Raw genomic sequence first — 13,575 nt, 5'->3', positions numbered from 1 at the left:
GTACATTTTCTCAGTGTTGATGCCAGCAGGAGGCCGTTACACCAGACTGTTTTGAGCTAATAAAGTGAGTAGGCTTCATCACATCATTTTGTCTGTGTGGAGAAATGTTCAGGGCTGTTGAGCCTCTCATGAGTAAAAGAGGGGTAGAAAGTTTCTAAATGTATGAGGAAAAACAACATGACTAAGAGGGTGACAATGTCTGCTATGAGTGTTTGTGGGTGTGTTTCTGACCAAAGAATCTTGTGCATATTAGAGAGATTTATATTTAAAAAAAGCTTGCCATAGTTCCTCTCTCTCTTTCTCTCTCGTGTTAACTTGTTGTAGAGGAGGGGTTTTGTCACGGACAAGGGGTAGGAGGAGTTTCCTGGAGACCACTGGGAGCCTCCCCCAGGGTTGTGATTGGCTGAGGCTGTTGTGAGCGAGTGCAGGGGAGGCCAGTAGAGAGGTGAGTGGTCTGGGGTGCTTGCTAGGGGGCAGGCAGCCGCTGAGAGCAGCTACCAATGCCTCTTAAAAGCTAAGGTACTCCTCATTACAGCTACAGACTGATAGACAGCGAGCAGGGGAGGGCCGGAGACAGGTCTAAGAGAGGGAGAGGGAAAGGAGAGTGAGAAATTGTGAACAGGGAAAGTTAGAAAATAAGCAGTCCTGTGCTCACCTTTCCTTGACTGCTGCCTCCCTACGCCACTACCTGAGACACACATACACACACAGGGAGGTGTTTCAGGGAGGCTTAGAGGGCTGACTCTGCAGGGAAGAAGGGAATTAAACACTTGGTTTTCAATCCACAGCGTCCATACTCAGGACAAAAAAAAGGGATTACAGCTTGCACGCCTGCCCCACTTGTTCCTCTCTTCACTCTGCGTTTTGTCTTCACTGAGTCACTTTGGAGACTTTGGATACAACCTTCTTGAATTGTTGGTTTGGGCTCAGAAAGGCATGGCACACGGACAAAAGAGCCCCAGGAGGGCATTAACCCAGGGCTCCTTCAGCTTGGCACTGGGCTTGTCGCTCTTCTCCCTCCTCCTCCTCTTCCTCACCGCCTCAGCCGCAGATGAGTACGACTACTACAGCTGGCAGTCGGACAACTTCCACAATGGCCGCTTCTACACCAAGCAGCCCCAGTGTGTGGACATACCAGCTGACCTGCGCCTGTGCCACAATGTGGGCTACAAAAAGATGAGGCTGCCCAACCTCCTGGACCACGAGACCATGCCAGAGGTCAAGCAGCAGGCGGGTAGCTGGGTGCCCCTCCTGGCCAAACGGTGCCATGCTGATACCCAGGTCTTCCTGTGCTCGCTGTTTGCACCGGTGTGCCTGGACAGGCCCATCTATCCCTGCCGCTCGCTGTGTGAGGCCGTGAGGGACAGCTGTGCTCCGGTGATGGAGACCTATGGCTTCCCCTGGCCAGAGATGCTGACCTGTGACAAGTTTCCCATTGATAATGACCTCTGCATCCCCATGCAGTTCACTGGGAACCACGCAACCCAGCCACCAGGTAGGGCAGCTCTGTGCACATACACCCACTCCGACACACACCCTCGTACAAAATGATCTACGAACAAAAGCAAGTTACAAGTCCACAATGGTGGAAATAACTTTCATTTCAAAATGGACCCTAAAGAAGTTGAATTAACTTAGCTTGAGTTTGCCCCACCTGTAATTTAAACTTGTTTACAAAATACTAAAAGTCAAGTGGCAAGCTCAGTAACCACAATACAATCAATTCAAGACAATAAAAAAATGTTGCAGCATGAAAAGCATGCTGTAGCTCTTTTAGTATTCTGTCCAAATTTGTATTCATGATGCTGTATGTGCATTTTAGTAAGCAATGTCAATGGCAAGTATTTTAAATAGGTTAACAAATTTAAATTTCTCATAAAAAAAGATAAAATTACTGCTATACTCTGACCCGTGTTGTGCAAAAATAAAAAAAACGATAGTTTGTCTCTGCATTGTAAATTCCGGGACTCCCGCTAACAACATTGCTGAGACAGATGAGTGTTTAAGAGTCTGCAGAGTCAGAAACAGTAAGAGCCCAAAGACGGCTGTGAGGCTCGTGTGCTTTTCCCGCACAGCGAATGATGACAGATGAAAGTTTAAGTGAGAGACGAACCAGAGTCGGTGTGAGAGACAAGAGCAGGAAGAGGCTACAGGGGAGAGTTAAGAGTAAGTGGACAGTTCAGGACGGCTCCCTGTCATGTGCACCAGCCTCAGGGAGGGACGGAGACAGACTGAGGGAGAGAGACAGGAGACTGAGAGTCTCCGACAGCCAGGTCGCTCACCGAGTCAAGATGAATGGACTGTGATGTTAAACACGTCTTAACTGAAAGGGTGCCACACACTCACGTGCACACATACACACCTTTATCAGCAGACATCCAGCAACAGCTAATCAATCAAACAACCGAGTGAATGGGGAATTATTTTATTTCAAAGCTGTCAAGCATGCAAATCACAAGCTAGTCTGCAAAGTGCCAATAAATGTACAACTAGACCCAAGATGGATACAATAAGAAGGACAATTGCCACTCTGGGGTTTCTGTAAAAATTACATAATTCTTCACAGGCAGCAAGTAAGAGAACAGACATATGGGCGAATAGTGAGCTGTGAAAGGGTGAGAGGGAACTACATAGAGAGCAAAAATGTGTGTGTGTGTGTGTGTGTGTGTGTGTGTGCACCGCGACTACTTAAGCAGCCTCTTCACAAAAGCAGTCAGCGCTGAGAGGGGGAGAGAGGGAGTTGATGAGAGTCTTTAGACAGTGGAGGGGGACAGTCCCCACGGTGTCCCAGCCCGCTAGGCCTTTGTTGGGTCTGGCAGCCAGCAGGCCAATTAGCTAGAAGGCCAATTACTGAGCTCCCACTAATTAGTCGACATGACGGGACAATAGAGGCAGGCGGAGAATGGGAATGCCCGGAGCCTGATTGTCCATGAGAGAGCCGAATGGAGAGGAGTGAAAGGTGAGGGAAGCAGGAGAGTAAAGAGAGGCAGGCAGAGTGTAGAATAGGAGAAAAGCTGCTTCCTGCCTCCCTGCTTTCAATAAGGGGCTCGAGGAAAATGGTTTGTTATTGTCATTATTCCACGTCTTGCCTTTATCGCAATTTCTCATCTACTTTGGTTAAAAAATGTTCCCGCGTGTTAATATTTCACTTGATATTTCACATATAGTGAATGTGTTTTCCTTAACTTGATATATTATACAACATTCACTAAAGCACTCAAAATGAAAGCCAATAATGCCAAAACATCATTTTAGTCCCGTCAATCATAAATGGTGTGATATATCTTTTTATCAATAATATTTGCAGCACACTGATATCTGTAGATCGTTTCAGGATTCTCTGGTAAATTCGTGCAGTGCTGACTTATTCCATTCGGGAAAATGGCTGTTCTGTTGTTGTAGGACGAGAATCAACGATGTGACACTTTGGCTTTGCAGAGCCATAACTCATTCTCTTACATGCTCTCTGAGAAGGAGGCGGCCGGAACTTCATCTGTCACCTCCTCATAGAGGCAACTGTTTGTTGATCCTATCTGATCTAATAATGATCGGAGTCGGTCTTTGCAGTTAAGCAATTTCATGCAGAGAGAAAAAAAAAGACAAAATGTGTTAAATCAAACTTTTAAAGAATAAATCAAAAATAGAATATTGGTGAAGTTTAACGATTCGATTTCAAAGATTTACTTGTGTACGTTTGTGTGTGTTTGTGTGTGTGTGTGTGTGTCAGAGTGTGTGTTTGAAACTGAGAGTGAACCCATATCACTTCCAGCCTGAAGGCTCAGTCACTGACATTTTGTTAAGAACCAGAATCTCTCAGATGTGCCGATGAGGCCATCCTAAGGACAAGCTTTTGGCTCTAAAACAAACCGCACACACACACACACACACACACACAGCCAGCAATGATAAAAAGGAAAAGCTTAGAAAAAGAGTTTCCTGGGAACCGTCTGAAGATGGTTGATTCTCCTCACACAGGATCAAATGAGTTCTCTTGTGGTTGAATCTTGGGGACTTGGATCAATCACAGGTATTAAGCACTGCTCTCCCTGTCCGGGAGGCCCTGTTGCTATCTGAGCTATTCTGCAATTACATGATATAGCACGGTTCGAGGACTCCTGTGGAAACTAACAGTACAGAGTCAGATTCACTTTCCACCACTCTGTCACGGCCAAAACTGAGAGAAACACCACCGCCACCTGAGCTTAGGTTGTGCGTATGGATGATTTCTGGCCTGTGTGTGTGTGAAACAGAGGCCCATGGGGTGTGATTATGTGAAACACAAGTCTGTAGATATAATACCAGGGAAGACAAGCAGACTGCTGACAAAAGAGGGCCCAGGCATCCTGGGAGCCAAAAAGGCCAGCTGAGCTCAGTCTGTCTGGCAGAGCACAGTTAGTGCTGCCCATCAACTCCACCTTATTCAAGGATGCTTCCTTTAGCGGCTGCCAGCATCAGCAAATCAACAGTTATGACGGATGTAAGTAGTTTTCTGCACCGTCTGTTTAAGTGCATGGGGTAAACTACATCACTCACACTGCATGTTTTTGCAGAAAATGCTTTTCAAGACAATATGTACGTTGTCCAGTGGAAAGTCGTTGAAATTGCATGGTGTGAAAGATATTGTCTGTCCTCGCCGTACTCATTGATGCGGCTAGTGTAAGTTACAACCGTGGTAAAGGTGACAGGCAGCGCTGTCAGGTCCCCAGCAGCACAAAGGGTGCTACTCATGTGGGCCTGGCCGATATATGAAAGGGAAAATGTGATCCAATGCTCTGTGCATGGAAGACTGCCTCGGCCTTTTGAAGATGTATTTTCTCTTCTGTATAGGATTCCTACAGATGCGAGGAGCGTGCTGGGTTTTCGGGGCCCCGGGGGGCTGACTGTAGGCCGTGTTTAACTCCTCCTCTGTCTGTCTGCATGCCGCATTTAAACAGATGTTAGGCCCTCCGACATAAATCACACGCTGCATTTCATCTCCGGCACAGTACCGTTTTATGTCATAAGTGTTGCTGCTCGTAACTTAAAGGGTCCAAAAGATGCACGAGATAGTGACCCGTGCATACTTTAAATGGAACGTTCTTGCAGCAAAAAAAACAAATAAAGGCACATGTGACGCTGCAACTGCATTGGACGAGGCACGAGACACGGCCGGGGGTTCGGATGACGATGTTAATAGATCTGGTTGTCTTTTGAGTGAAGATATGTATGTAAAAGTGACAGGCTGTGGAATTGATTTTAAGCCAATTTGTGAAATGTTACAAATGTAAAATGTGATTGACAGCGCTTGTGTTCCAACAGAATGTTTGAGGGGAATGAAAAGTGATCTTGGAAGTCACGTATTGACAAAGGACAAGGTGACATCTAGTCCCTTAGGGGTGACCAAAATGATGCTGTTGGAACTACAAAATTGCATTAATGCTCAGCAATTTCTTACTGCACCAACTAATTACATGGAGGCGACTTTGAACATTAGAGATGACAGTGGACAATTATTTGAGAGAAATGATTTCACATAGATGCACAATGGCAATTCTTTATGAGGCCTTCTTTTCCAAAGATATGTCATCATTTGACAAATGACTTTTCACACTTTATCACCAACATCAAAAGTTTTTTTGTTGTGTTCAATCAGCTTTTCTACATTTTAAAAAATACGATGGAAAACCAGGTTATGTGAAAGAGGAGAAAAAGAGTGAGAGGTTTGACGAGAGAAAAAAGATACAGCAGGAGAGGGAGACTGGGATGGAGAAAGTGATATTAACCTCAGAGCTATGACTAAATGAGGTTGTGCAGTTAAATTACTGGACTCTTGCCGTACGTCATTTCTACTCTGGCTCGCTGTTTGAAGATTAACAGCAGGCCTCTCCAACAGACCACCTCCCCACTCAAACTACTCCCATCAGCCTTTTCCTCTTACCCTCAATCATCGAATCCCAACCTCCTCATCATCCAGAACAACAGCTCTAAAAGACAATACCATAACATTGGTCACTGTGAATGGAAACATTGAAGTTTCTGTGATTAAGTCCATAACCCAGCACGCAGATGACGAAAAGCAGCGCCCAGGAGGCAGTCGGGTCCAAAGTCAACCGAAGCAAAACATCAGTTTCACAAGGCAAACAATTCCTAAACTGCTTGAGATGATGGCAAATTACATAAATGACCTAATGTCAAAATATTTGCTGGGTAGAAATGTGTCCAGGAAAAAAGAAAACGCACCGAGCCTCGCAGCAGTGAATCCCATCAGAACATGCCGTTGATTCCCCCGACGGAGAGCAGACCGTGATGTGGTCAGTCGTCGCTTAATTGATTTCTCAGCGAAATCCAAATGGTGGTTTTTCGGTCCAAGCTCAACGCAGTTTCATGGAGGGTCTGTTTTCTCCTGACACATGCTCTGGCATCAATGTAACTGGGCCTCCTGCCAACATACCACCCCTGTGAAACCAGAATGAATTACCGTGGAGTCTGAATAAGACGTAACAGCGTCAAGGGAATCATTCAAAACAGACAAATCCAGAGTTTTGGCTTCTCTTGCTCCGAGTGTGTGTATGTGCGTGTGTGTGTGTGTGTGTGTGTGTGTGTGTTTCCGAGCTCTTGTCCCAGTCTTCATGTCAGCACCAGACAATTAAGAGGCCTGACCCTGTAGGCCTCGCAGGTCTCCTGCCTGTGAATGCATGGGAACCCTCAGAGGAGAAAAAACTGGTAGTTACTCCACAAGAACATGGTTCAACTCCCTCTGACACACACACACACACACACATACGAGCACATACACACATACATACACTCAGTGGTGGAAAGGGGGTTCACCTCCCCACGACCCGAGCAGCGAAGCATGCTAAACTTTGACCCCTCTCATTATCTGCCCAGACGCTGAGGTTTGGAATGGGGTGATAACCTTTGAACCCTGACTTTTAACCCAGGGGCCTGGGTTGGACTGTGCTAGAATTATATGTGTGTGCATGTGTAAGTGTGAGACACAGAAAAAAAAAGAGAGGGGGGAGTGATCTGGACATATTTTGGATATTGTGGTTGGTGAATGACAGAAATATTTAGCTGCCCCATTAGCAAACGTCCCAAAAAAAGACTGCTTCTGATATTTAACTGCCCTGTAGGTGTATATATATGTGTGGTGTGGGGTAGATGTAGATGCCACATCCTTCTCTCTCTGACCATTTCTAATATTATACCTTGTTCCGCCGACTGCCTTAACGCTGTGGACTGATGTTAGATGTGTATCGCTACTACAGCCCTTCAGGGATTACATGGAGTTTATGTAGTAATTGACAGAATAAAGTTTTATATTGAAGAGCTTTTGGAATTGCAAGGCAGTATGAGAAGCATGTCTGAGTGTGTTTGTGTTTCTGAGAAAGAAGAGGTTGAGGTTGCTTGAACGCAAGATTTTTAAGTGGCAGATTGAAGTTCAAAATGTCACGATAAATGAACATATTTCCATATCTTTCTGCTGTAGAAATAAGCAAGGTTCTCCAGTAAACAAATAAAAAAGACTTCATGTAGGGCCTGTACTTCTCTCTCATGTTGGATGCGTGCACAATAACAACAATCAAGTTTCAGATCAAAGTTAGTGAGGCTAAACAAAGCAAAGCAGGCATGACCATACATTTTGAGTTCAAAATAAACTGGATTTGGTGCTTCGGTTTCCTCTTGCCGTTTCACAGTGTGTGGTTGCTGTGTGGCCTAAGTGCTGGCTGCGTCTGTGCACTCAATCACTTTCCACCATGTTCAGCTGCTCCTGCTGCAGCATTTACCTTCCTGTACAGCCAAGACCACGCCTGCACCACGAAAATATACAAGGGCCAGAATAAAAACATTTCGTCCAGTGTAATTGCAGGGCCAACATCAGCCAGCCTGCTGGACTGTGTATTCGCTCGGCAGCAAATAGCCTCTGACAAGAGGGGGGGGGGGGGGGGGGGGGCTGCAAATAAGTGCCTCAAAAGTGCTCGACTCAGCCGTGAGATATTAGCTAATCTGGCCATAAAAGAACCGTATGAAATGTGATTCGGTTTAGTTTCTCATGACAAGTTGTTTTTCTGTCCCCTCAGTGTCGAAGGTGTGCCCTCCGTGTGACAATGAGCTGAAAGCAGACAACATAATGGAGCATTACTGCGCCAGTGACTTTGGTAAGTAACGTCACTAAGTGTGAGCTCGACAGTGACATACAGGAGAGCAGGGGCAGTTTAATGCACAGCAGGGTATTGTCTTCTTCAGTCAGAAATGAACTACAGCTCTAACACTCATTGCCTGCAGAATGCCAAATGTTTTTCACCAGCCTTAATTAGAAGATTCAAGTCCGTTTCACATCAATAATAAAATGAAGGGACTCAAAATTGAAAGAGTTTGAGGAGAAGCTATTTAAAAGCTGAGATATGTGTATTCTAATAATATTACAGTGTGGAGGACAGCAAAAGTCCGATAGAAAAATAAATAGCAGGACTTCTGTCAAATAACTCATGCACTTAGCAATACAAATATCCATCGAGATTAAAATATTATGCACACAGTTCTTTGTTAGCGACTGTAAAAACCTTTGGATTTCTAAACACCTTAGTTTTAAAGACAAAAATGACACACCAGTGCCAACAACACTGAAAGGTTACTTTGCTGGTGCACATAAACATACTAAGTATTGGGCTTGATGAGTTTTTTCATGACATATTTATATTTCAGTCTGTTTTGATAACCCACCATATGCTTGCAGGTGTTTGTAGAAAATATTCTAAATGAGCACAAACATGAACAAGCAGAAAAACACATTCATTTGCACTATTCCCTCCGCTAGCATAAGCCTTTTCCATCTCATAAAGTAATACATGAATATAATAGCTTCCAGTCGCAGATGTCCATTCAACACCATTTTTTAAACTTTCTACTTTCCAGCAGTCCAGTTTCACCACAGTAATGAGCCGCACACGAAGCCAGAACATATTTATTCTATTACTTCTGCTCATCGAGGCTTTTGGCCCATTGTACTCCACAGCAGCAGAACTTCTGCTCGCATGGACGACTGCCCCATTCTTTAGAGTTAATGATATACTTCTCTCTACTCATACAATTCTGGAGACAAAAAAACTCATAACGTTGTGCGACTCATGAAGAACATGGCTTATGTTTCTGAACAGATTAGTGAGAATCGTGTAACTATAAATGAAATGTGGCCAGACTGGTTCTGCAGAACCATATTTCTGTGCTGAAGTGTCCCACAGAGGAAATGTCTGCAGTTTAAAAGAGATGAATTAGAAGTTTCTTAACTTTTTTATGGCCATCACCCACAACCATGACTAAACAAAACACGACCCATTATAAATAATACATTAATATACGGCCCACACATCCAACACCAACGATAAAATACATCTTCGTGCACATCGCTCACACCGTGAGCTGCAGCCAAAACGTAGAGTCATCACCCGTAATTAATCCTGACTCTACCTATTTGTCTGATTCATTTCAGGATTACATATCTCAATCCTCCAACATGAGGTTTTAGCGATCAGATGCTTTCTTTTCATTAGAAAGAAACATTGTTGACGTGAAAGCAGATAGCGAGCCAAAGACAGACATTTTATTGACTATTAATGTACGTGGCTGGGTGAGGATGAGCATCGAAGTCGAGATAAGCGTGACGTATGGACCTGGAGATCAAGGCAAGAATGACTCGACAATGTTATTCTACAGGGCGATAGCCGATTACAGCTTACGCCTCATGAATCTTGTTGCCTATTCATCGTCGGACGCCGTTCGCCCTCAGAGAATCTTTGCTCTTCGTGTTTTATTTCAGTTTACTTTTGATGTCTGATCCCTCCACATTCCTTGCTGTACCATCCTGCAGCCTAACACAAATGACAAGAGTAGAAAAGAAAGTGCATGAACATGACGCCTACACCTGGTTGCTAGGGGAGGTTGCCTGATTTAGCTTGAAGAAATTCTGTTTCTTCTCAAAATGACAGCACACTTCTCTCTCCTTCTCTTCCTCGACTCCCCTTCGGCTCACTTTAAAGAAAGTGAGTTTGTATAAAGAAGTGGGCACAGCTTGTCACCAGGATATACTGGCCAGCCTGCACAGTGGGGCCCACTGAATATGAGTGGGCAATCAACATGAAGCAGGGAGGGAAATTATTTTATCCTTCCTATCTAACCTGAACACACACATGAATGCATTCATTCAGCAACAACAACAAAAACACACACGCTGAGGCACGTAAAGGCGGCACACAAACACACACCCTCAGTGAAAGAGCGGGATGTGAATCAGGATGGGGATGAGAGGCAACTCACAGGCATACCTTATTGAACATGCTATGCACTGCACGTATACGTATCAGAGCGTACCAAGGGATGTTGATACAGGCGAGAAGTGAAATGGCGATCTTCCAACAGGCTTTGGGTACATAGCGATGCTTGATACCAACCTCTCGCCTTTGCACGGCCAATGATTAATTTCACCCGTCAAAACGTTCCCCGGGAGAATTCCTCTCTCAAATGCTTGGCAGTTCAATTTTTTTGATCTTTCACATGTTAAACTCATAAACAGGAGGCTCGCGGGAGACGCAAGTTAGCACTTCATGAAGTTGATAAACCGGAGTTTGCTGTAACTAAACCCCTTGTTTGCTAAAAACAGTGTACAAAGGGTTATCTGCTCTGTATTTTGTTCTGTAACGTATACGCACAAAGTAAGCACAGTATCTCAACAGAGGAGCATGAGATGTACAACAATTATTACAGCCAATTGTTACGTAGAACATGATATACATGAAGAATGAGAACAAAAAGGATGATACGAAAGTAATTCAATACAGACAGAAGCATTGTGCTTTACACTCAGTGTTAAGTCCCATAAAAGTAGGACTTTTGACTTGACTTTGAGTTCTAAGCTGACAGTACTCCCTAAAGGCTTAATCTGACTTGAAACTTGAAAGTAAAAACATGGAAGCCCCATGATTGTGTGTAAAATCCTTTAAAAAAAAAAAAAAGACAGCACCAGACAGGCTTTGCGAGTTTTAATTATAGGCCTATATGTTCTGAAAGGACTTTGTCTCAGTTGTACAACAAACATGTTCAGCCCAGTTGTGAGAGAAGAATGCTGCCATGTCATTTAATGATCAGCATTCAGATATCTGAAGGACTTGAAATTTGCTTATGAGGACTTGTGACTTGGACTCACGCTCAAGGGCTGAAGACTTGACTTGAACTTGCATGAAAAACAGGTTGTAACTCCAAAAAAATGTCCTCCTTTTCATTTATGGGTCTTCCCCAAGTCAGACACACAAGCATACACACAGGATGCAATTTTTATACGCTGCAGGAGAGTTTGAATAATGACACTCAGGAGAGGTGTAAAATACTTTAGCTGCACCTTTGGCACAGCAGTGCTGGTTTGCAGGAAGGAGAAATGTCACAGCTGCTCAAAGTAGAAATCAGAATGACACATTAACAGCTTCTGGGTATAAATATCTGTTTTAAAGGATAAAATAAAGACCTAAAAATATCTCTCCCTGCTCTTCCCCCTCAGCTCTCAAGATGAAAATCAAGGAGGTGAAGAAGGAGAAGGGTGACAGGAAGCTGATTGCAGCACAAAAGAAGAAGAAAGTGTTGAAGCAGGGTGTGCTGAGGAAGAAGGACCTGAAGAAACTGACCCTGTACATCAAGAATGGCGCCAACTGCCCGTGTGCCCAGCTCGACAGCCTGGGCTCCAACTTCCTCATCATGGGCCGCAAAGTGGACCAGCAACTGCTGCTCATGTCCATTCACAAGTGGGACAAGAAGAGCAAGGAGCTCAAGTTCGCCATCAAGTACATGAAGTCTCATCAGTGTCCCACCTACCACACCGTCTTCCAGTGACGCGGCTCGCTGCACTGTTTGCACGATCCACCATTGCTCCCCACATTCCACCCTGTTCCGCGTGGATCCAAAGTCTGTGTCCCTGAACCCCCAGATCCCTGCAAAATCTCTTACCAGCACCGCAACACAGTCCTACAAGGGTTAGCAGGACAGCCAAGCTTTTATTTTCTCAGCTTTAACATGAATCAAGTTGTCAAGGGGGTCGTCCTGATCTGCTTTGATGAATCAGACATGTTAATGTTGGCGAGGGGGAAAGCTGAACACTCCTGCAGCTCCCTCCTACCAATAAAAGCCCCAAAGAAACCACAGATTTTATAACAATTTGAAAGACATTTTGATCTACCCCCGCAATTTAATGGAACCTTCCTTTAATAATTGTACTTTTCTCTTCTGATGTAGTAAAACTAATCACTCGTACGATATCTTACAGAAGCTTTATCAAGACAGTGGCATTAAGAAATGGGAATCTAAAGATTTGAGGTACACGTGTTTGTTAATGTACTGATTCTAGACATGGGGAGGGAGCCGAGGGGGAAAGCAGGGTTTGAGAGAAATGATACGCTGCAGTTCATGTGTGCCCAGAAAAAAAACATCAAAGCAAAGACATGTAGATGATCCACTTAAATGTATGTTCTAATAATGTCAAAAAAGTAGATGATTCAGATGAATGCTAGATGATTAGGAAACTGGGCTTTTTTATTTTATCCCTGCTGGGAAAGAAGACCAATGGACCGAGACAGACTGGAGGACTGGATGATGCTTCAACTGACATTGTACAGCAACATTTGTTTGTGGCCTGAAAGAGGGAAACTTGAATATTTTTTTGCTTTTTCAATTGGAGAGCGAAGGAGGTAAAGGCAGAGAAGACATCGTCCTGACAACAAGTGGAGAAAGAAAGAGAGAGAAAGAGACTCTGGACAGAACCAACGATGTTGGGTTGATACGTCTCTGGTACTCGCTGTTTTTCACTATCACTCTTCAAATGTTTATTTGTTTTGTACTTCAATCTTTTGATTTGCTTCAGTTAAACCTCTATTGTATGAAAAGCAGGAATCGTACATACAGACATAGCACCTAAATTCACTGTTGCCGTAGCAGTAAAAGATGAAGATTTAACTTTGACAATATTTTCTAATCAGTTAACCTGTAAGTACTGTAGTTCTGTTACTGAAATGCATCTTTGTTTTACAAAAAAAGAAAATGAATCAAATATATTTGAAATTTTTATAAAGAATCTTTCTTTAAAATGCGTCATTTCTTTATTATTATTATGATTAAACCACAAAGTGCAAACTCATCAATCTTTTTCTGCTTTCATCACAAAGTGTTTGAACAGATAAGTGCACACTTACACACACTGACGTCATGAATTCAGTTTTCATTTGATTCCACATAGAGCTACACACTCTCCTGGGTCTGTGTTGTTGCGCTTTCATTTTCCATTAAAAAACAATAGAAAAGTAATTAAAAAAATGTTCACATTTGACCGATTAAATTGTTCCCACCAGCCAATCAGATGTAGTCGAGGAAAGGAAACTCCCTAGTTTTCATTTTTTTTATCTTACTTTCATCAATTCAACAGTCCAAATTTATACAATACAAAAGCTTCTTCTTCTTTTTTTCAAAATTTACATCGATCTAAAGAACATTAAATACATTTTTTGACAATTACAGGTGAGGTGAAACCTCAGTTACACTCTGCGCGATGCCAACATC

General features: G+C 43.5%; 1 protein-coding gene across 1 annotated transcript; it reads left to right on the top strand.

Annotated features, from left to right (window-relative positions):
- Positions 1–540: 540 nt before the first annotated feature.
- Positions 541–13,099, top strand: sfrp5 (secreted frizzled-related protein 5). The gene is made up of 3 exons (XM_079279782.1): positions 541–1,495; positions 8,064–8,141; positions 11,531–13,099. The coding sequence occupies exons 1-3, from the start codon at positions 937–939 to the stop codon at positions 11,857–11,859; spliced, it is 966 nt and encodes a 321-aa protein (XP_079135908.1). The 5' UTR covers positions 541–936; the 3' UTR covers positions 11,860–13,099.
- Positions 13,100–13,575: the final 476 nt, after the last annotated feature.

This window comes from Melanostigma gelatinosum (genome assembly GCF_949748355.1).
Source record: "Melanostigma gelatinosum genome assembly, chromosome: 12".
Taxonomy (NCBI): Eukaryota; Metazoa; Chordata; class Actinopteri; order Perciformes; family Zoarcidae; genus Melanostigma; species Melanostigma gelatinosum.
This window is presented reverse-complemented; position numbering and strand designations above follow the sequence as displayed.

Bases quoted from the DNA above. Each gene is read 5' to 3' on its own strand.
- sfrp5 (XM_079279782.1), top strand. From the start codon at position 937: ATGGCACACGGACAAAAGAGCCCCAGGAGGGCATTAACCCAGGGCTCC. The intron at 1,496-8,063 runs GTAGGGCAGCTC...CTGTCCCCTCAG, and splicing joins CCACGCAACCCAGCCACCAG to TGTCGAAGGTGTGCCCTCCG. The intron at 8,142-11,530 runs GTAAGTAACGTC...CTTCCCCCTCAG, and splicing joins TTACTGCGCCAGTGACTTTG to CTCTCAAGATGAAAATCAAG.